The 21,985-nt window shown below is 35.6% G+C and overlaps 2 protein-coding genes across 3 annotated transcripts; both read left to right on the forward strand.

The window, feature by feature from the left end:
* Nucleotides 1–96: 96 nt before the first annotated feature.
* dpm2 (dolichyl-phosphate mannosyltransferase subunit 2, regulatory) lies at nt 97–5,650 on the forward strand. Its single transcript, XM_051696717.1, has 4 exons — nt 97–216; nt 769–858; nt 4,728–4,830; nt 5,001–5,650. The coding sequence occupies exons 1-4, from the start codon at nt 214–216 to the stop codon at nt 5,054–5,056; spliced, it is 252 nt and encodes an 83-aa protein (XP_051552677.1). The 5' UTR covers nt 97–213; the 3' UTR covers nt 5,057–5,650.
* A 145-nt stretch (nt 5,651–5,795) lies between these two features.
* On the forward strand, nt 5,796–21,505 carry LOC127440220 (phosphatidylinositol 4-phosphate 5-kinase-like protein 1). Of its 2 annotated transcripts, none has more exons than XM_051696698.1 (10): nt 5,796–6,513; nt 8,924–9,118; nt 14,470–14,531; nt 14,670–14,824; nt 16,141–16,265; nt 16,479–16,513; nt 16,616–16,671; nt 17,173–17,285; nt 17,765–17,927; nt 20,503–21,505. In XM_051696698.1, the coding sequence occupies exons 4-10, from the start codon at nt 14,679–14,681 to the stop codon at nt 20,966–20,968; spliced, it is 1,104 nt and encodes a 367-aa protein (XP_051552658.1). In that variant the 5' UTR covers nt 5,796–6,513; nt 8,924–9,118; nt 14,470–14,531; nt 14,670–14,678; the 3' UTR covers nt 20,969–21,505. The 2 variants fall into 2 exon arrangements, with proteins under 2 accessions (XP_051552658.1, XP_051552657.1); XM_051696697.1 differs by having other exon boundaries at nt 14,470–14,520.
* Nucleotides 21,506–21,985: the final 480 nt, after the last annotated feature.

Raw genomic sequence — 21,985 nt, forward strand, 5'->3', positions numbered from 1 at the left:
TTACTGCCATTAAAATTACAGACATTTTTTAGTGTATGCATGATTAGCTTTATTAGAATAACTGTCATGTAGCGCCCTCATCTGGTGAATAATATTAATGCAGTCGTCGAATGGAATAAAAACTACATTTCTCAGTACAACGTCTCATGTTACCCGGAAGTACAGCTTATAACCAGGAAATTGTGGTTGCATACGGAAGTGGCACGTATAATTATGGTAAGAGTGAATAAAATTCAAAGTGCTTTGATTGTTGTCGTTTGCACGCGAAAGCAGATATTATACCTGTTAATATTCTACTTATTTGTAAGTTACCGTGTAGTTCGTAGTTTTTAATTTTAGTCTGCATACTAACTTTCTAGAAAAAATAATGAAGAGCTTACACAACAACATAGTATTCCTTCTAAACTCTGTAGTCCGTGAAGGCAGTTAGACCAAATAAATCATTCACTATCAATTATAGTTATTAATAATTAAGTAGCGAACACTGCTTAATGTTAAAATAATGAATAAGTAGTCCTGCTACAGACATCTAGATCTCAAGACCAGTTTTATTGACAACTCTTCATATACACTCCATAAATGAGAATTAAATGGAAGATTGAAGCTAGCATGAAACACTGTTTTTCTCAGTGTGGAGTACATTGGCCTGACAAAACATTATTGTTACAGCACATTTACATTTTGTGTTTTAGATGCATTTAGATGCATTCAATCATATTCGCATGTATATAATGTGAGCTAACCCCTGAAAACAACATTTCCTTTTAGGCAACCGGGGCAGATCAAGCTGTTGGCTTTGGACTTGTCAGCTTTAGTCTGTTGCTGTTTACATACTACACCATTTGGGTCATAGTCTTGGTAAGGATTTTTAGAACAGAGTGACGATTTGCACTAGGTGTAAAGATGGTGTAAATTAGCTTTTTGTCATGCGGACAACCCGGGTTCAATTCCCCTTTTGTCTCATTTTTCTCCATCCTGTTTACTATCTCCACTCTTAATATTTCCTTTAATTTAATTTACTATATATATATATATATATATATACACACTACCAGTCAAAGGTTTTGAAACACTCATATATTGTGTGTATATAATTTTTTTTTTTTTTTTTATGGTTTTATTTTAGAATAATAGTAAAGTCATCAAAACTATGGAATAACATAAATGGAACTATGGGAATTATGTTGTGACTAAACAAAATCCAAAATAAATCAAAACTGTGTTATATTTTAGTATCTTCAAAGTAGTCACCCTTTGCCTAGAATTTGCCGACATGTACTCTTGACATTTTCTCAACCAACTTCTTGAGGTATCACCCTGAGATGATTTTTAAACAGTATTGAAGGAGTTCCCATCTATGTTGGGTACTTATTGGCTGCTTTTCTTTATTATTTGGTCCAAGTCATCAATTTCAAAAACTTTTTTTTAAATTAAATTTTAGATTTATAATGAAATAAATTAATATGGTGGCACAATTATATTTTTGTGTACAAAACTAATTTCAAACATTTAAGCATGTGCCTTTAGATCAACAGATTTTCAAAAAAAAAAAAGTGTTTCAAAACTTTTGAGTGGTATGTGTGTGTGTATGTGTGTGTGTGTATACAGGTGCATCTCAATAAATTAGAATGTCGTGGAAAAGTTCATTTATTTCAGTAATTCAACTCAAATTGTGAAACTCGTGTATTAAATAAATTCAGTGCACACAGACTGAAGTAGTTCAAGTCTTTGGTTCTTTTAATTGTGATGATTTTGGCTCACATTTAACAAAAACCCACCAATTCACTATCTCAAAAAATTGGAATACATCATAAGACCAATAAAAAAAAACATTTTTAGTGAATTGTTGGCCTTCTGGAAAGTATATTCATTTACTGAATATGTACTCAATACTTGGTAGGGGCTCCTTTTGCTTTAATTACTGCCTCAATTCGGCGTGGCATGGAGGTGATCAGTTTGTGGCACTGCTGAGGTGGTATGGAAGCCCAGGTTTCTTTGACAGTGGCCTTCAGCTCATCTGCATTTTTTGGTCTCTTGTTTCTCATTTTCCTCTTGACAATACCCCATAGATTCTCTATGGGGTTCAGGTCTGGTGAGTTTGCTGGCCAGTCAAGCACACCAACACCATGGTCATTTAACCAACTTTTGGTGCTTTTGGCAGTGTGGGCAGGTGCCAAATCCTGCTGGAAAATGAAATCAGCATCTTTAAAAAGCTGGTCAGCAGAAGGAAGCATGAAGTGCTCCAACATTTCTTGGTAAACGGGTGCAGTGACTTTGGTTTTCAAAAAACACAATGGACCTACACCAGCAGATGACATTGCACCCCAAATCATCACAGACTGTGGAAACTTAACACTGGACTTCAAGCAACTTGGGCTATGAGCTTCTCCACCCTTCCTCCAGACTCTAGGACCTTGGTTTCCAAATGAAATACAAAACTTGCTCTCATCTGAAAAGAGGACTTTGGAACACTGGGCAACAGTCCAGTTCTTCTTCTCCTTAGCCCAGGTAAGATGCCTTTGACGTTGTCTGTGGTTCAGGAGTGGCTTAACAAGAGGAATACGACAACTGTAGCCAAATTCCTTGACACGTCTGTGTGTGGTGGCTCTTGATGCCTTGACCCCAGCCTCAGTCCATTCCTTGTGAAGTTCACCCAAATTCTTGAATCGATTTTGCTTGACAATCATAAGGCTGCGGTTCTCTCGGTTGGTTGTGCATCTTTTTCTTCCACACTTTTTCATTCCACTCAACTTTGTTAACATGCTTGGATACAGCACTCTGTGAACAGCCAGCTTCTTTGGCAATGAATGTTTGTGGCTTACCCTCCTTGTGAAGGGTGTCAATGATTGTCTTCTGGACAACTGTCAGATCAGCAGTCTTCCCCATGATTGTGTAGCCTAGTGAACCAAACTGAGAGACCATTTTGAAGGCTCAGGAAACCTTTGCAGGTGTTTTGAGCTGATTAGCTGATTGGCATGTCACCATATTCTAATTTTTTGAGATAGTGAATTGGTGGGTTTTTGTTAAATGTGAGCTAAAATCATCACAATTAAAAGAACCAAAGACTTAAACTACTTCAGTCTGTGTGCATTGAATTTATTTAATACACGAGTTTCACAATTTGAGTTGAATTACTGAAATAAATGAACTTTTCCTCAACATTCTAATTTGAGATGCACCTGTGTGTATATATATATATATATATATATATATATATATATATATATGTAGTGTGTGTGTGTGTGTGTGTGTGTATATATATATATATATATATAATATATATATATATATATATACACATATAATGTGTGTGTATATGGTTGATTTCCTTGTAGTGATTTGGTCACTGTAAAGGTCGTTGAGTTTAGAGAGAGGTTTGATATGGGTAAAATTACCCAATGGTTTTACTATACTAATACAGTAGTAACCATGTTTTTGTTGGAAGCCATAGTTTTAATATAATTAACCATGGTGTTACTACAGTAATATAGTGTTAATATAGTAACCAGTGGTTACTACTGTCTGATTTTACTACAAAATACCATGGTCATACTATGGTTACTAACTGTTGTAAAACCATGGTTATTTTTGTATGGGAAGGTTAGGTTTAAGTCTAGGGGTTGGTGTAGGGTGGCTGAGTGATGCCCCTAAACTGTATGTTAGTATTTCATTAAGAGTGCAAATAGTATCTGCTACTGTTTGCACCGGGATGCAAATAGCATCTTAAACTATTTTGCAAAGAAGATGCGTTTTGTTGCTATTTGCAAATAGCCTCTGCCTTTCTAAAATGCTTAAACTTTCACAACATTTAAACACCAGGAAATTACTCTTTTGCAGTGGCTAAGACACATTTCCTAAAACCTGTAACACAGTTCTCAAAACTCTAAACACAAAAACAAAACTACAAACTCAACTGTACAGACCTTTTAACTTTTTAGACAAAATCAAACACTTCATTCAGAAATACATTATTACCTTTAATCTAATCCAAAATAGCCCTTGAAGCCATCGGATTCACTGAATACTCATTACAGACTGAAAGATTTATCAAAAACCACATGACCATGAATCTACTACAAGGAATTACGTTTTTGTTTTTCAGCACAAACTCTATACTGTGAATTCATCTCTTATTCTCTTCATACATCCTGTGGTTCTGACTGGTGTATGAGCAATTTTGCATACTTGTTGTACCATGGTGAGGATTGTGTGTAAACTGTGTTCAGGCTGTGATGACATGATGGTTTTGAATGCTTCTGCTTTCCACCAAACACACTGTGTAAAATGCTGAATTTGTCCTTCGAGTTGTGAAAAACGGGTTTAACAGATTTACAACTTCTATGAAGCACAGAAATAGTGTTTTTAGTTTTGAAAATTGCATTATGGTTTATGATTTTGGTTAATAGATTGTATTAGTGTGAATTATTGTGTAATCAATTGAGAAACTGATGTTCACTTTTTGATCTGGAAACTTTAATGTAATTTTTGGCAGTGTAGGAGTTATGAGCCTCCAGAGTCAGGGAGTAAACTCATAGCAAAATGTTATTCTGTTTTTATTATTATTATTGATATGGAGGCACAATAGCTTAAACAACTTGCTCTTGTTCCCTTTGTGCCTCACCAGAGACACTGCTTTACTGCTATAGGATTGAAATGAAAGTAGCTTTGTTTAAAAAACACTGATACATTTTTGGACATTGACAGAAACTCTTCTGCTCCAATTCCAGCCTTTTGTAGACAGTGACCATGTGATTCACAGCTATTTTCTTCCACGTGAATATTCAGTCATACTTCCTGGAGTGGCAGCATTAATTCTCATACTTTTTGTTGGTGAGTAAAGCAAATTTATGTATTACAAATCATGTGTGCAACATTTAGATTTCATTTATTTGTCTGTAATCTGTAGTATTAAAATGATGGTCATTAATGATGATAACATTCAATTTAGTTTCTGTCTGTCTGTAAGTCTACTGTAGTAACCAAATGTATCCTTTTTTCAGGCACCTTCATAGGGATTGTAACATGGAAGATGCAAAAGCCTAAAAAAGTTGATTAAGACTTTTCAGGTTGTAGTTATTCATCTGATCACAAGAACAAATGGTGTTGGATTCACTCATGTACCACTTCCTGCACAGAATAAGAATGTATTCCAAAGCTTGCTGTTCTACGCCCTAGGCTCCTGTCAATGTGTTAATGAATATAATTTCATTAAAAAATCAGGGCAGTACTAAACATGTAGTTACATAATAGTCTACTGAGTATTGCACATCCAGAGGCTATAATCTTGATTTAAGAGCATACTAGTGATGAGATGCTTTGGAGAATTTTTCTGTAGCCAGTGACGTAAAAGCAAATAATTAATGAGATAACAATTTTAGCACCTATTTGGGAAAGACGTGCGTGCAGTTGTATCTGGATAAAGCATTATGGGACTAGAGATGTTTTGTCATGCTTGTAGTTTAGGAACAATTGAAGCCATTGTTTAGTTAGATGCATCTTCGCAAATGCTGTTCTCTTTGTAAATAGACTTAATTTTAAAGGAAGAATGCTTGAATGCAGTTGCTAAATAATTCTACGATTAGAATGCACACATTTTTGTTATATCACACATAATCCAGCATCAAATTAAACAGGAAATATGTAAACCCTTCTTTAAGTTCATGTTTTTTTTTTTCCTAGTTCTGTTGCATTTGTTTCATAATTACATTTGTATAATGTTTTATTGTTATAGATAGATAGAGAGTATATTTTGACATGCACACTACAAAATGTTACAATATATGTATAGACTAAAGAAACATGTATTAAAGGAATATTCCTGGTTCAATACAAGTAGAGCTCAGTCAGCAGCATTTGTGGCATAATGTTAATTACAACAAAAATCAGTTTTGACCTGTCCCTCATTTTCTTTAAAAAAAAAAAAAAATTCAAGAAAAACTCTGGATTACAGTAAGGAGTAAGCAATTTCCAATAGAAGTGTGTGGGGCCAATCCATAAAGAATGTAAGAATTAAAAGTATAGCCACAAGACAGAAACAATATGTTTGGAACTTTACAACACAAATAATAAACACGTTTTAACGGAGGAATTCATGTAAAATTATAAGTTTCACATTTTAGCCTTTAAACACTCCAAAAATTGGCCCCATTCATTTCCGTAGTAAGTGCCTCCCTTTTTTCTTTTTTCTTTTTGTGCTCTCAGTTGAGTTTAACTTGTACTGAACCCGGAATATTCCTTTATAAAGCGTCTTAATTCTATTACATTTGAAATGATTTTACCCTATGCTCATTTTTGGATTATGGCCCATCTCGTTGCTAAAGTGCAGTGCGGATCTAAGCACAGGGGTTCACTACAGTACAGACTGTGGGATGGGCTGCTGCAGTCTCCTCGCGGTCACTCTCACGAGAGGGATTGATCGCGCGAGCTCATCTCTCTTTCACACTCAGTGTTTTTCAACAACGACCTGCAGAGACTTGGACATGTATGAGCGTTTCCATAATGAGTCAAACTGAGGTATGTACTCATAATTTTATTTATTATTATTTTTAAGACGAACGGTTGTTTCTTTCATTGTCGAATCCAAGGTAAACTCACGGGCGATGTCCAAGTTGCTCTGACAGCTGATGATGAGCTCGCACTTTTCTTGTTTGGATTTACTGTTCTTTTACAATGTACATCAGATACTGGCCTTGCCAGGTTCACATTAATAAAATGAAATAAATAAATAAACTTTGATTTACATGTGTTATTTTAATTCTACTGTTCATTTAAGTATCTGATGACAGATGTCTCTATTTATACATATGTTCGGGGTGAAAAAGAGTTCAAATTAGATTGAAAAATGTAATTTCTTAAGGCAAAGCAGCTGATTGCCATTATATAAAACAAATAATCTTCTGTCAGATTCATTATTCTCAGGCATTATATATACTACAGACTGGTAAAAATTTAGGCACATGACTACTGGGAGGAAAAACCAAATGGGTGTTTGTTGAACTGTGAAAATGAGCCAAAGTTATCTACAGTGGTTTGCAACTATGGTTTCCTTATGGGTAAACGACACACTGGGGGTTTAAAAGAACAGTACTTTTTTTTTTTTTTTTGTAGCTGATGGCATGTCAGATTTGTGCTGTGCTCTCTCTCATAGTGCTGCACTCACTGGTAATTGGGGAATTTTAAATAACTAATTATTTTACTGTTTGAGTACAGAAGAGCTCTTGAGGCACTTGAAGAGAAACAGATTTTGTTCCCTCTCCTGTTGTTAAGGAGACTAGTTCAAGGTCTGCTGTTTCAGTTCACATGTGCTTAATATGGTGACCACAACAACGATGACAAATACATCTGTCATTTGTAACATGATTACAGAGTGCAGTAAAATATGGGATTTTCACTTTCTGTCTCTTAATAGCAGTGTATTGTTTAACAACAAGAAAATATGTGATACGATTTTTAATACATGATTCATTGAAAAACGAGGTTGTCTGTGGTGATAAAAATTATGAATCTTTAAAAACATCTAGTTTAAAACATATTTGTCAAATTCATAGTACTGTAAACTTATGCACCCATGTTGGTTTCATTTCACATTTATAGCATTTTCAAAAAAAAAAAAAAAAAAAAAAAAAATTAAATGTCAGCATAATAAAAACAGATTTTTCAAGAAAAGAAATTTTTTTTTTTTTTTTTATACAAATGTCGTGAATTTTTGAGTCAAATATATTTTTAGGTTACTTAATTTAACTTGATCAAAATGTGCCTTTTCATAATAATTTTGATGTATATATATATATATATATATATATATATATATATCAGATTTTTTTTTTCTTTTTTTTGTCACATTCCTCTTTTTTTTTTAATTTTATTTTGTATTATTTTGTATTATTTTTTTTCATATGACAATAAAATGCCTACCTGCATGTTGGTTACACCACACTGACTTTATGGGCAAAGGCTAAAAAGCCAAACTGTTTCACAGATTCATAAAAAAATAAAAAAAAAGATTATTCCAAAATATTTATGGAAAAATAAATTTTTTCAAGAGTTTCAGACTTTGATATGATGGACAAAAGCTTTAAAACAAAATTGTTTCACTGGTTCATTTATTTTTTTTTTTTAAAGAAAAACAATAAAAGCTTATCAAAAATACTTATGCCAATGTTTCTTTTTCCAGGAATTTCAGCTTTTAATGAGACTTTAATTATTTATTTATTTTTTTAATTTAACTGTCTCCGGATGGTTACAGCACATTTTAGACTGTCTAAGTATTGTAATTGTTTTGTGTGAACTGCTTTTTAATGTATTTTTGCTTTTTGCCCCTCGAAGGCACAGGGATCTCGTAAACATGTATTTTATTTTATTTATTTTTTTCATTTTTGCCAAGCAACCATTTGTCATACAATAAAACTGAGGTGACAATTTACACTCTATATTAGAGTATAAAGATAATTAAAGATCTTGTGAAATCTCAATTAATAAATGCAGTTTTCTTTGCCATATTGACATATGTTCTTTTTCTAAAAACAGGAAGTTTGGGCAGCACATATCGAAGGGATCATCACCTTTTTTTAAAAAAAAAAAATAGCCACCAGGTTTTATTTATGTCACAGCCATGAACCATGGCATTAGGGGGAGTGACATTCTCATTCTAGAGAGCATTTAATTGGACCAAAATCTGTGTAGTGCAAGATGAGTCATCAGTATTTTTGGTCCATTTTCACAGAAGAAAGAGACTATAAATTGTAAATGTATATATGCTAAATGTTAATTTTGTTAACTTTTAGGAGTACACCAGCATTTAGATAGTAGACATTCTACTTCAAAGCTAATAGACATGGACCTTAAAGTCACGCAACAATTTTGATTTCATTGGTTTATGTAACAGGTGTATTCCTTACAAATACATGAATATCATGTGTTGTAGATGGAGATGTCAGGGGCAAATGTGAGCCGACACAGCCGCACAGTGAAGAGGAGGCGGTGGGGAGGGCTGAGGCAGCAGTGGAAACTGCTGGGCCTGTTTGAGATCGACCAGCAGCATGAGTTCTACAGCCTTACCTGTATGATGAAAGAAGGACTGTGTGCCGCTGTGCAAAACACCATTGACAACCCTTTACCTGTGAGTATACCCATGTTTATCAACCTGTTCAGTCCCTATTGAATAGCACTTCTTCCATCTTCAAGAAATGATTACAGAGCAAAGACTGTCAAAACCACTGTTGAAACCACTGGTTTTAAAAAGGGGAATTTATAGAGGACATTTAAATAACCATAAGAGCTTTAAATTGCTTTTCCAGTGCCATTTTTCCTTAACCAGCTGCTATTAAGATTATATGCTACAACATAAAACTCTGAATGTTTTGTGTTTCTCCCTTTAAAAGACGGTTCTGTTCATCACTGATACTGTTGTAGCCACTGTTTCTTTTTGTATTTAACAATATTCCAGAATACATTTTTGTTGACATATCCACCATTCCTAACAATCACCATGCAATAACCACAGAGGTGGGTAGAGTAGCAATAAACTGTACTCAAGTAAAAGTACAATTACTTCAAAAAATAATTACTCAGATAGAAGTAAAAGTACTAACATAAATAATTACTTGAGTAAGAGTAAGAAAGTATCCAATTAAAAGAGTACTCAAGTAGTGAGTTACTCGTTACTTTCACAAATGACATAATGGATGTTAACCCCCCCCCCCCCCATTTTATTTTGAAAGTGAATGGTGACTGAGACTGTCAGTCCCTAACATTCTGTCTAACATATTTTGTGTTCCACATAATACAAAGTGTCACACTGGTTTGGAATAACATGAGGGTAGAGAAATGAAGACAGAATATTAAATTATGGCTGAGCTATCACTTTAAAGAGATAGTTTACCCAAAAATGAAAATTCTCTCATCATTTACTCACCCTCATGCCATCCCAGATGTGTATGACTTCCTTTCTTCTGCAGAACACAAATTAAGATTTTTAGAAGAATATTTTAACTCTGTAGGCCAACGTTTTGATGCTCCAAAAAGCACATAAAGGCAGCATAAAAGTAATCCATAAGACTCCAGTGGTTAAATCCATGTATTCAGAAGTGATATGATAGGTGTGGGTGAGAAACAGATCAATATTTGTCATTTTTTGCTAGACAGCAGGGGGCGATATGCAGAGAAGAATGTGAATCACCAAAAATACAAGAAGAAGAATGTGAAAGTGATCTGTTTCTCTGTTTCTCATCCACACCTATCACATCGCTTCTGAAGATACTGATTTAACCACTAGAGTCTTATGGATTACTTTTATGTTGACTTATGTGATTTTGTTTAGCTTTAAAATGTTGGCAGCCATTCACTTGCATTGTATGGACCTACAGAGCTGAGAAATTCTTCTAAAAATTTTCATTTGAGTTAAGCAGATGAATAAAGTCATACACATCTGGGGTGGCATAAGGGTGAGTAAATGATGAGAGAATTTTCATTTTTGGGTGAACTATCCCTTTAAGGGCTCTTGTCAGATCTGGATGAATTTGTCAATAAGAAGAGAGGTTTGGACACATTTCTAGTAATTATTACAGTGAAAACGTGAAAATGTACCACAAGGACATTATATATATAATGCTGAAATATAAACCAAAGCAAGATCATGCTTTATTAATGCCTTCTTTCACTATTTCATAGCTTTTAAAGTCCTGTGCAGATTCTTATTTCAGTGTAGTTACAGTTTTCAGTGTCTAAAGTACTTACATCATTAGTTCTGTACAGCAGTACCGCCGCTCTCTAAATGCAGAGTACGCAGCCTACGTAGGGCACCAACTCACTCGCTGTGTCTGAAACTGCCCCCATCCACTATATAGTGCACTATTTCGTGTGTCCGCTATTTTGTAGGAGTGTCTGAATTCTGAGTGAGCCACTCGTTCCCTACTTTTGTTCACTCATTCTTACACACAATGCACTCTAATTTCAAATGTACATGTGATGTACACTCGACAATGGTTAATTTCCCACAATCCACCACGGGAAAGACATACGAGCAGGGAGTTTACTGCTTCCTTCACTCTTGCAATGTTTTATTTCATGCTGAATGCAGTAAAATACTTTTTGACAAATCATTACTTGATTAAAATAACATAACAACATATAGAGAGGCAAAACATACAGATACATTTTAAAATGTACTTTTTATTTGATCAAATGTGCTTACTCTTTATATTAACACACAGTATATATTAAAAATGACAAACAGAATGAAGATTTATTGTATTAATATATTATTTAATAAGAATAACAAGTAAGGCCCAAGTATTTTAAAATTTCAAATGTGACGTTTCTGCGACAGCCCTAGAGCTCCGAAAATCATGTCCAAATTCACTAATTCCCTACACTTACTGCTGAGACATAGTGCACTAACTGCCATTCACTATATAGGCAATAGTGAATGAGTGAATGATTGAGGACACAGCCACTCTCTTTGCCATACGATTGCCTCACGCCTGCACATCTCACACGTGCGCGCCCCACGCACCTCGCTGTGCACACGCAGAAATGCTGTCTTTTTCTCGCTCCAGTTGTCGATCACACGAATGGGAGTGATTTACACATAACTTGGATGTTTACATGGATTTATACAGTTAATCCGCCTGAAGTAGCTGCGATAGTTTCCAGTACTAGTAAAGTACGCGGAGTAAATGCATAAATACTGCTTATTACATGCGGGACACGTGACAAAGCGCACTGATATATTGCTGCACTGATTTAAAAAGGTACACTTAAAAACTGATGTCATAAGAGCTCAGTTACATTATCACCCTGAACATTACCATCACATTACACAGAAAAGCCCACATTAGCATTAGAGCCAAAAGTTACCTCGACGTGCTGCCTTAAGTTGAAGCTGTGATTTTAATCTTGAAATATCCACTTGTCTTGGTGTTAAATGAAGGCATTGCATGATGAAACTATTCTTTTTTCACTGTGAGGAGCAAAGAAAGTGTTTCACTTTGAGGAGTTTGATGCTGCTGCAGTGACGATTTGAGTGACAGTCTGTGTCAGTGTGCGCAGCTGTGTGAACATACATTCTCGTAAAAGTCCCATTCAGTAATCTCTCAATAAATTACACATTAATTAAAATTAAACCCAGTAATGTAACGACAGTAACGCCACCCATTGTAAAGAAGTAAAAGTAAAAAAATTTCATTAGAAATTTACTTGAGTGAGAGTAAAAAATACCCACTTTTAAACCTACTCTAAAAGTACATTTATTCCCAAAAAGTTACTCAAGTAAATGTAACGGAGTAAATGTAGCACGTTACTATCCACCTCTGAATAACCATACTTAGTATTGAAGTACTAGTAAAACAAAAGATGAGAGGAACAAAAGCTTTGGGATGATCAAAGACCTCCAAGGATACAGACATGTTCCATTTACAATTAATTAGTATGAAGTTCCACTGAGACGGCTATATTTATTCTGGTCTTTCCATGGAGACTGTGTGTTTGTGGTGCTGAATGAAGAACACCCCGAGTATTTTGGTTACAAACACCATTGTATTGCACACATTAGGGAGGAGGGACAGAGAATTCAAACAATGCACTGTACCACACAGTGCATGGTAGTACCACGAGAGAGGCCACAAAATGTTGTAGACAAAAATCAGTGGTTTCTAATAAATCATAAAAAAAGAGAATATGTTCGAAGTAGTTTTCTAAACAAATACAATTAAGCAATAAGGTACAAGAGGCTTTACTATATTGTGAATATAATCACATCTAAAGGGTATTGTTATGCACTCAAGTGCTTTACTGCTGTTATTAAAAGGTTACTACATAAAATAATCACCAACAAATTATCATTAAATGTTATTTTATTAATTAACATCCTTATTTAGCACCATCCTTCCACTAAAAGATATATTCCCTTGATAGAACCAGTTATCTAAGGGTGCTTCATAATCTTGTACAGTATGCAGTATCTAGGTGAACAGGTGTTTCACGTCATAGCTGTTACTATATTGTGGATAGCAGGGCTGGAGCAATGTATCGACCAATCATCCAGGACCAGAACAATCAGTGGTTTAATAACCAATAATACGCAATATGTACAGTATCTATACAATGTTTTCTGAGATATAGGGAAAGTACATTTTAACTATGAACTGACTGGTATTTCTAAGACATTTGTTTTTTCACACATCGAAACACGTTTCTTAATATTTCACAAATCATTATAATGTCTCTCCTAACAAAAATTTAGCGTTCTGGCAAACTTGATGCAAACGTGATGCAAACATGCTGCAAACTTGCCGCAAATTCGCGAATCATTATTTTCACATGCAAATGAGCTTGACAGTAAACTCTTTATTGTTGTCAAATGTTTGCTGCAGGTTCACTGCTACATGTGAAGAGCTGCAAACTTCTGGCAAACATTTGTGGTGAATCCAAGCTCATTTGCATATGAAAAGAATACAATTTTGAAAATTTACGGCACGTTTGCGGCAAAATTTGTCAGAACTCTACATATTTTTGTAAGGGTCTCCCTGCACCCCTGGCTATATTTCAGTTTAAAGCACTTTAATGTTAAATTAACATGTTTAGACTTAGAGCATTGACTGTTTACACTGTTTGATTTTTTTCCAAATTCAAATTTGCTTTATTGGCATGACATACTTCAATACATATTGCCAAAGCATAAAACAAAAGGTAAATATAATTATGATAATAATAAATAATAATAACAACAATAAGAAAATAAATAAGTTGATAATAATAATAATAATAAAAAGGAAATAATAAAATGGGGAGAGTGGGGTAAATAAAGAGATGGTGTCATTTTATCAACTGGTATACTATACTTTATACCCATCAAGTAGTATCAAGTAACAGATCAGGTGGTGTATAGTGGACATGTTCACTGATTGTGTTCTCTAAATTTATGGCACTTGTATAAATGATGGGCCACTATGGAGGAAGTGGTTCCTTCACCAAGTAAGATTTTAAATAGATCTTTCTCAGTGAATGATTGAAACTCAGGGATAGACATTTGTTAAATTGTTTGATAGACATCCCCTTTAAAGATAAACCAACATGTAGTTTCCTATTGCCTTTTTAAGAGATTCACACATATGGTTCTAGGCCTGAACCTGTCATTGAGGCAAACTCGGCAGCATGCCCTTATTTTCAGCCCCTCAAACTTCCTATAATGAAATGTGGTTGCACTCATAGTCATGTGCTTGTTTGCTAACATAAACACACACACACAGATGATGTTGCAGACCCCTGAATCTATTGAATTCAGTCTGCTTATGCAGCAGTATGACTCATGAATGTACTGCCTGTTGTTTGGGGCTTAAACCACTTGTTACAACTATCTCTCTCAACACTACAAAAAGAAAAACACTGTATCTGATGCCTGCAAAAGTATGTTATCCACTAAAATCTAAGTATCATTACTAGGCATATATGTATTGTGCCCTTTATTTTTAGGATGAACTGTCTGAGGATGACTACAGTCTTGAGGTTACACAAATCCATAAGGTACGTTAAAGGTAAAAGTGGAAACTGCTTATTGCATTTCAGAATTTTTACTGCACTGGTCAAAATGTGATGTTATGACAAAGCAACTGTTGAGCATGTTCTTGTTTGCATGCTGAATTTGTACTGATAGTATTCGTGCCTTTGTGAAGGACTTCAGGATGGAGACGTATGCTGGGCCGGTGTTCGCCACTCTGCGACACTCCCTTGGGATGACAGAGAAGGAATATCAGCAGTCCCTCTCCTCAGAAGGCAGCTATCTGCAATTCATCAGCAATTCCAAGAGCAAGGCAGACTTCTTCCTAACGTGAGTCAGCACAAATGCCTCACACACAGGGAGCATATGCACCACAGACTGTGTAAGGAAAAGTAAACAGACCTCTCATAGTAAAATAAATGAGAGAAAATGCAATGCTCAATATGGTGGCTGTAAGAATGGAAGTCCCACCTTATAAGCCAGTTAAAAGAGCCAGTTGCCTTTTTGATTGAGACATAAGCCTGTTTAATTTACTCTTAAACCCATATATGCATTAGTTGGACCAGCCTAAAAAAAACAGCTTTTAGTGTGATTTGTGCTAAAGAATAAAAATGTATGGTACCACTGTTGTCAGATTTTATTGCTGAATTGAAATGCTATTGAAACCTAATCGTTGACAAAAATTTCATGTATGACTGGAAAAAAAGCTGCCTAGGGCATTGCCAAGATGGCCAAGTAAACTGACTTCCCTAAAAGGGACTTTGATATGCATATCGTAAATCAGATTTTGTCCTGAACGCGGAAGTGTTCCATGATTTATAACGGCAGCCTATTTTAGCTTTCCGGTCTCCAGTGTTTTCACTTGCATCAGCTTATGTTTTTTAGCGGATAGTGTGATGTTTAGCATCTTAAATTTGTAAAAATTGCCTTAAAGCAAGTTGCTCCATAGTAACGATACTTGGACAGTTGCAATGACCGTTTTTGACAGTGCGTCACCTGTCAAAGTTTAAGGAGTGAGTGGATGATATGAAGCTTTGGACCCAGGTTAGTTACATTGATAAAATAAACTACTTCAAATTGTTAGGAAAGCCAACAACTGCACAAGTTGAACACATTTTTTACACCAACTTACACTTAAAATAAGTGTTCTCTATCTGAAACACTTGAATTGGTAGTTGCATTGCTTCTTATGAAGTACGGAACCAGAAAACAATTCAGCGGCAATTTGAATCATTATGGCAATGCCCCATGGTTGGTCAGAAAAATTGTGAATAGGCTAAACTATTCTAATGAAATCTCTCTCATTTTCTCAGTGTGCATCTCTTTCTCCCAGGGTGTAGATTCCAGGGGGGATGGGGGGAGGTAACCCCCCAACCCAAATAATCAAAACAAGCAAATGTTTGTTTAGGTAACCCCCCCCCCCCCCCAAATCTACACCCTTGCTTTCTCCTCTCTCTTGCTGTCTATTTTCCTAAATTTCTTTAGTTTAGATGTCAGGTCAAGTACACATCACTTAATAAAAAAAAAAATTTCCCCTAAAAAGAAATGTACTGTAAAAGGTGTTCTGTAAATTTCTGGATTAAAAATGTCGGTTATATGATCTAAATAATGTCTTAAACACTTTCATGCCTCACCTCTCTTCTCAGTAATGACAAGCGGTTCTTCTTAAAGACACAGAGTAAAAGAGAAGTGCGATTTCTCTTGTCTAACTTGAGAATCTACATGGAACATCTGGAGAAGTACCCACACTCACTGCTTGTCAAATTTTTAGGTGAGAACTCAAGAGCTGGTAAATTACCATTAGACCTTTATTGATATTACTGGTCAAATATTTTGTTATTCACTATGTTCTGACATTATAATGTATTATGAATGGAACATTTGCAGGTATATTACATGATAATTTACATGAGAAGGCTTATAAACCTAAATGCTTACCTTTATTACGTCCATTTAAGAAATCTTCATGCTTTTTCACTGACAGGTGTTCACAGGATCAAAATTCCACATCATAAGATGGTAGCTATTTTATTTAGCTTTAATTTCCAGTGAATATCATTAATGCTTTTAATGGATTGTGAACATACATGTTATAAAACTGTATTTGTTTTCTGTGTGTAGAAGTACTTTATTGTAATGCAAAGTGTCTTCTACCCGGATGACAGAATCACTGCAAGGTAAGACTTACAAACTCAATCAATGCTTCTTGTATTAAATGGAAAAATCACTGTGTTCATTTAAAATCTTTTAAATATTTAATGAAATGAGAAATCTCTCCATCACACTTGAAGAGATATTTGAGGTTCATGTTGACTTACTGTAATCTACATTCTTACAATAATTGGTCAAAAAATTGCTTTGCCTTTGAGCTGTTAATTTAGTCTTACTCTAATGGTGAGAATAATGGACCCCTTGATTTTGAACTATGCTTCCTAACTTTTTGTCTCTTCCTCAACAAAGAGTTGCATTAAACATCCATTAGTCTCAAATTATTAGCACTTAAACTTTATCTTACATTAATCTAAACTACAGTTTCACAAGCCTCTTCTAAAGTAGTTTAGATCCAATCCATCTTCCTCTTAGAAAACTTTTGTGGCAGAGATTCCCCACACCTTCTTCTCATGTAAACCTCCCCATAGCTCTCCATTAATTCTTTATTTCTCTCAATTTTTCATTAGGTATGATATTAAGGGCTGTGAGGTGAGCCGGTGGACAGACCCAGCCCCTGAAGGCAGCCAGATCATTGTTGTTCTGAAGGATCTCAATTTTGAGGGGCAGTTCATTAAGCTTGGTAAGCTCTATATCATTTTCAGACTACTTGATGCAATTCTGCTGGGAGAATACTTAAAATATTTAGTCTGATTTCTTAAGTCAATGGAGCTATACAGTCATGAAATCAATTTGTAGGCCAACCCAGGTGTTTTCAAAAGGGTTTTTAGAATAGCGATCTTCATTTAATGAGGAAAATAAAGGTCTGTGGTTAACATTACTTGAAGAGATTTTCACATTTTGTTCTACAAAATAATTTACACACATTTATACCTCAAGTTGCTAAGAAGTTGCTACATAAACACTACAATGGTTGTTCAATTTGTCAAACATGTAAACATCCTTGTTGTTGTTGAGAATTCAAATTCTCTTCTGGGTTTTATGATGACAAACTAAACAGCTCTATAAGAGATAAAAAAACAAAAAAACTTTGGGATGGAACCCTTTTAAAGTCAAAGCTGATCAAAGAAATTCTGATGATTTTCATTGTGTATATGGCAGATCAGCAGCGTCCATGGCTCATTCGTCAGGTGGAGCTTGACACAGCCTTTCTTCAGACGCTCAATGTGTTGGACTACAGTCTTCTGCTGGCCCATCAGCCCCTCCACCAGGATGAACTCAGCCAGAGTCTTTCTTTCGCAACACTCATCATGCGCACTAAAAAGTGAGCTTAAATGCACTAGATCATGCAATACAACAGTGAACATGTAAAGATTCTTAAGTGTAGTATTACTACCTCCTAGCTCTAAAAATGGCATATTGATCACTGTGAATAGTGAATAGAACCTTAAGGTGATGCCCATGTTATGTTGTGCTCTTAACACAATATCCTCTCATTACATAAAAAAGTACTGTATATTGAATAGAACAATATTAATATTGGAAGTAATTTGAATACAGTGATGTATAAAATGAAACAAAGATAAATCATATCAGAATTTTTGCACCTTTAATGTAAAAATTACAACCTATGAAAACCAAAGTGACACATTTCAGAGAACAAAACTAAAAATAAAAACTTAGAATAACTTAACTGCATAAGTGTGCACACCCTTTTATAACTGGTTATGTGGCTGTGTTCAGAATCAACCAATCATCAAGCTCATGTGAAATAGTACACACCTGTCTTCACCTGAAGTAACTCTGATTAACTCCAAATAAATCTCAGCTGTTCTTGTAGGATTTTTCTGACATCTTCTTGGTTGCATGCTACTTCAAGAGCCATGGGCCACAAAGAGCTTACAAAGCATCAATGGGATCTCACTGTTGAAAGGTATCGCTCAGGTGAGGGCTACAAAAACATTTCCAAGGCATTAGATTTACCATGGAACACAGTGAAGACAGTCATCAATGTGGAGAAAGTATGGCACAACAGTGACATTATCAAGAACAGGACGTCTTTTTGATGATAAATTGATGAGAAGACAAAGAGAAAACTGGTCAGGGAGGCTGTTAAGAGGCCTACAGCAACATTAAATGAGCTGCAGCTCTTTCTGGCAAGTACTGGTTGCTCCCTACATGTGACAACTATCTGCCGTATTCTTCATCTGTCTGGGCTATGGGGCAGGGTGGCAAGACGCAAGCCCAGCTATACTTTGCAAAAACCTATATCCAGTCTCCCAAAACCATGTGGAAAAATGTGTTATGGTCTGATGAGACCAAGATTGAACTTTTTGCCCAAAATTGTAAAAGGTATGTTTGGCACAAAAACAACAAGGCACATCAGAAAAAGAACACCATACCCATGGTGAAGTATGGTGGTCGCAGCATCATGTTTTGCAGCTGCTTTTCTTCAGCTGGAACTGGGCCTTTAGTGAAGGTGGAGGGAATCATGAATAGCTCCAAGTACCAGTCAGTTTTGGCACAGAACTTTCTGGCGTCTGCTAGAAAGCTGAAAATGGCTTCAGCAAAAAAAGATTAAAGTTTGGAATGGCCCAGCCAGAGCCCAGACCTGAATCCTATAGAAAATCTGTGGGGGGACCTGAAAAGGACCGCACACAGGAGATGCCATCACAATTTGACAGATCTGGAAAATTTTTGCAAAGAGTGGGAAAATATTCCCATGTCAAGATGTGCCAAGTTAATAGACTCTTATCCACACATACTGAGTGCTGTAATAAAATCAAAGGGTGCTTCAACTAAGTATTAGTTCAGGGATGTGCACACTTATACAGTTAGGTTATTCTAAGTCTTTTTTTTCTCTGAAATGTGTCACTTTGATTTTCAGTGGCATTGCATAGGTTGTCATTTTTACATTTAAAGGTGCAAAAATTCTAATATGATTTATCTTTTTTTTTACATCACAAACACCTGCTGTTTAACAGGGGTGTGAAGACTTTTTATATCCACTGTACATAGTTGGTATCTGTCCACAATGGCAGTACGTAAGGAATCCACAGATTTAAATAGTAGTTCACCCAAAAAATTAAAATTCTGTCATCATTTACTCACCTTCATTTTGTTCCAAACTCTTGACTTTTGACTTACTTTCTTCTGTGGAACACAAACGAAATTATATTTCTTTTCTATGTTGACAAGGTCAAATATAGTCTAACAGTCTGACACTTATATACAGTATAAGATGATCTTAGAAGGTCAGCACAATCCGACCCAGTCAACTGAATGAATTGCATGTGCTTCCATCTACATTTTGTCAATATTTGAGGCACACTCAGAATATGATTAACCTTACATGAGAACTGCAGAATATTCATGTTTGATTATGCTTTCATGGTTCTCATGGTTCTCATGGTTTCTTCTGGTGTTTTCTGATCCTTCTTTTTCTCCTCCACTCAGCCAATGGCCGGGAGTCATGTACGTTAAACCATATCTAGCCATATCATTGTCAATTTAAGGACACAAAGAAATAACAAAATTACTAGACTAAACTACAATCGGTTAAATAACATGAAATTTCAAGCAGTGAGACTACATGGAATATTTATACTTTTAAAATTAATTTGTTACACTGCAGAACTTTTTAAGTGAACTGCAAATAAGCTTAGAATTGATTAAAATGTAAAAACATTACTCATATCATCTTGTATATTTACCCATCACTCAAAAGCATGGAAAGTCCAGGTGAATTAATCTGCTGTAGAAAAACAGCAGTAGAAAAATTGCTTTAACCCAGAAATAATCTGCAACAAATAATAATATGTTCATTTGACTGCAAACATTTAGCTAACATACTTTGTTTTATTCTTTCTGTTCCTCTCACCCTCTCTGGCTGGCTGTAGGTCAGTGAATGCAACCTCCAGTCCAACACATGCCACTACACCCACTGTTCCAGGGGTGGTGGCAGAGGACGACGCTGCTCTCCTCTCCTCAGATTTAAACTGTGCTACAACAGAGTGTCATATAACAGAAACACATAATGGCAATGGTGGAACAGACAATGGAAGTCTTACAGGAGAAAAAATTGAGCAACCTAGCTGCATGGGAGCAGATTCAGCTGATCTACAAGTGTTCCAGGCCCAGAACCGGAGACTGCTTCCTAACTTCAAGAACCCACTTCACGTCATTGATGGAGCAGAGCAGCGTTACTTTATTGGGATCATCGACATCTTCACTGTTTATGGATTCAGAAAGAGGCTTGAACATCTGTGGAAGAGACTGAGACATCCACGACAAACATTCTCCACAGTCAGCCCTCCAGACTACTGCCACAGGCTATGCCAGTGGGTTCAAGACCATACCAAATAGCATACCAAATAAAGACAGACAGAGTGAATGACAGATGTGCTATAGTGCTCTCACGCCTGTCCCATATGTACCTCATACACATAAGCACAGGCCAACACATTCAAAATGACCAGAATGTACATTTGAGGGATATGTTTGTACTCTAAAGGGATAGTTCACCCAAAAATGAAAATTCTATCATCATGTACCCTCACTCATATTGTTACAAACCCATATTACTTTCTTTCTTCCATGGAACACCAAAGGAGATGTAGATGGCAGAATGACTACTTCAGTCACCATTCTTTCATTGCAGATTTTTCCATTCAGTGAAAGTGAATGGTGACTGAGGCTGTCGGTCCCTAACATTCTGTCTAACATCTCCTTTTGTATTACACAGAAGAAGAAAAAAACTCATATACAGTAGGTCTGATAACATAGAGGTGAGTAAATGATGACAGACATTTACATTTTGGATGAGCTATACCTTTAAGACCAGTTCAGAGTATCTGTATTTGATTCGCTTGTTATTCAAATAAAGATAATGCGATTACTTCTTGGAACAATGTATTTCCTGAAAAGTTAAAAGTTTTAACTTACAGTTGCAGAGAAAGTATGTGAATCTTTTGGATTTACGAGATTTCTCCATAAATTACTCATTAAATTTGATCTGCTCTTCAACTAAGTCACAGCAATAGACAAACACAGTGTGCTTAAACACCTACAAATGTCTTCAGAAGCTATATGATAGGTGTGGGTGAGGAACAGATCAATATTAAAGTCCTTTTTTTCCATTATAAATCTCCACTTTCATTTAAGCATTCTTCATGCATATCGCCACCTGGTCAACGCTGGTCAAAGGTGGAGATTTATGGTAAAAAGGGACTTGAATATTGATCCGTTTCTCACCCACACCTTTCATGGTGCCTCTATATGCTTTTTGGACCTTCAGAGTTCGGGCCACCATTCACTTGCATTAAATGGACCTACTTAGAGATATTCTTCTAAAATCTTTGTTTGTGTTCTGCAGATGAAAGT

Source organism: Myxocyprinus asiaticus, chromosome 4, assembly GCF_019703515.2.
Source record: "Myxocyprinus asiaticus isolate MX2 ecotype Aquarium Trade chromosome 4, UBuf_Myxa_2, whole genome shotgun sequence".
NCBI classification, from domain to species: Eukaryota; Metazoa; Chordata; class Actinopteri; order Cypriniformes; family Catostomidae; genus Myxocyprinus; species Myxocyprinus asiaticus.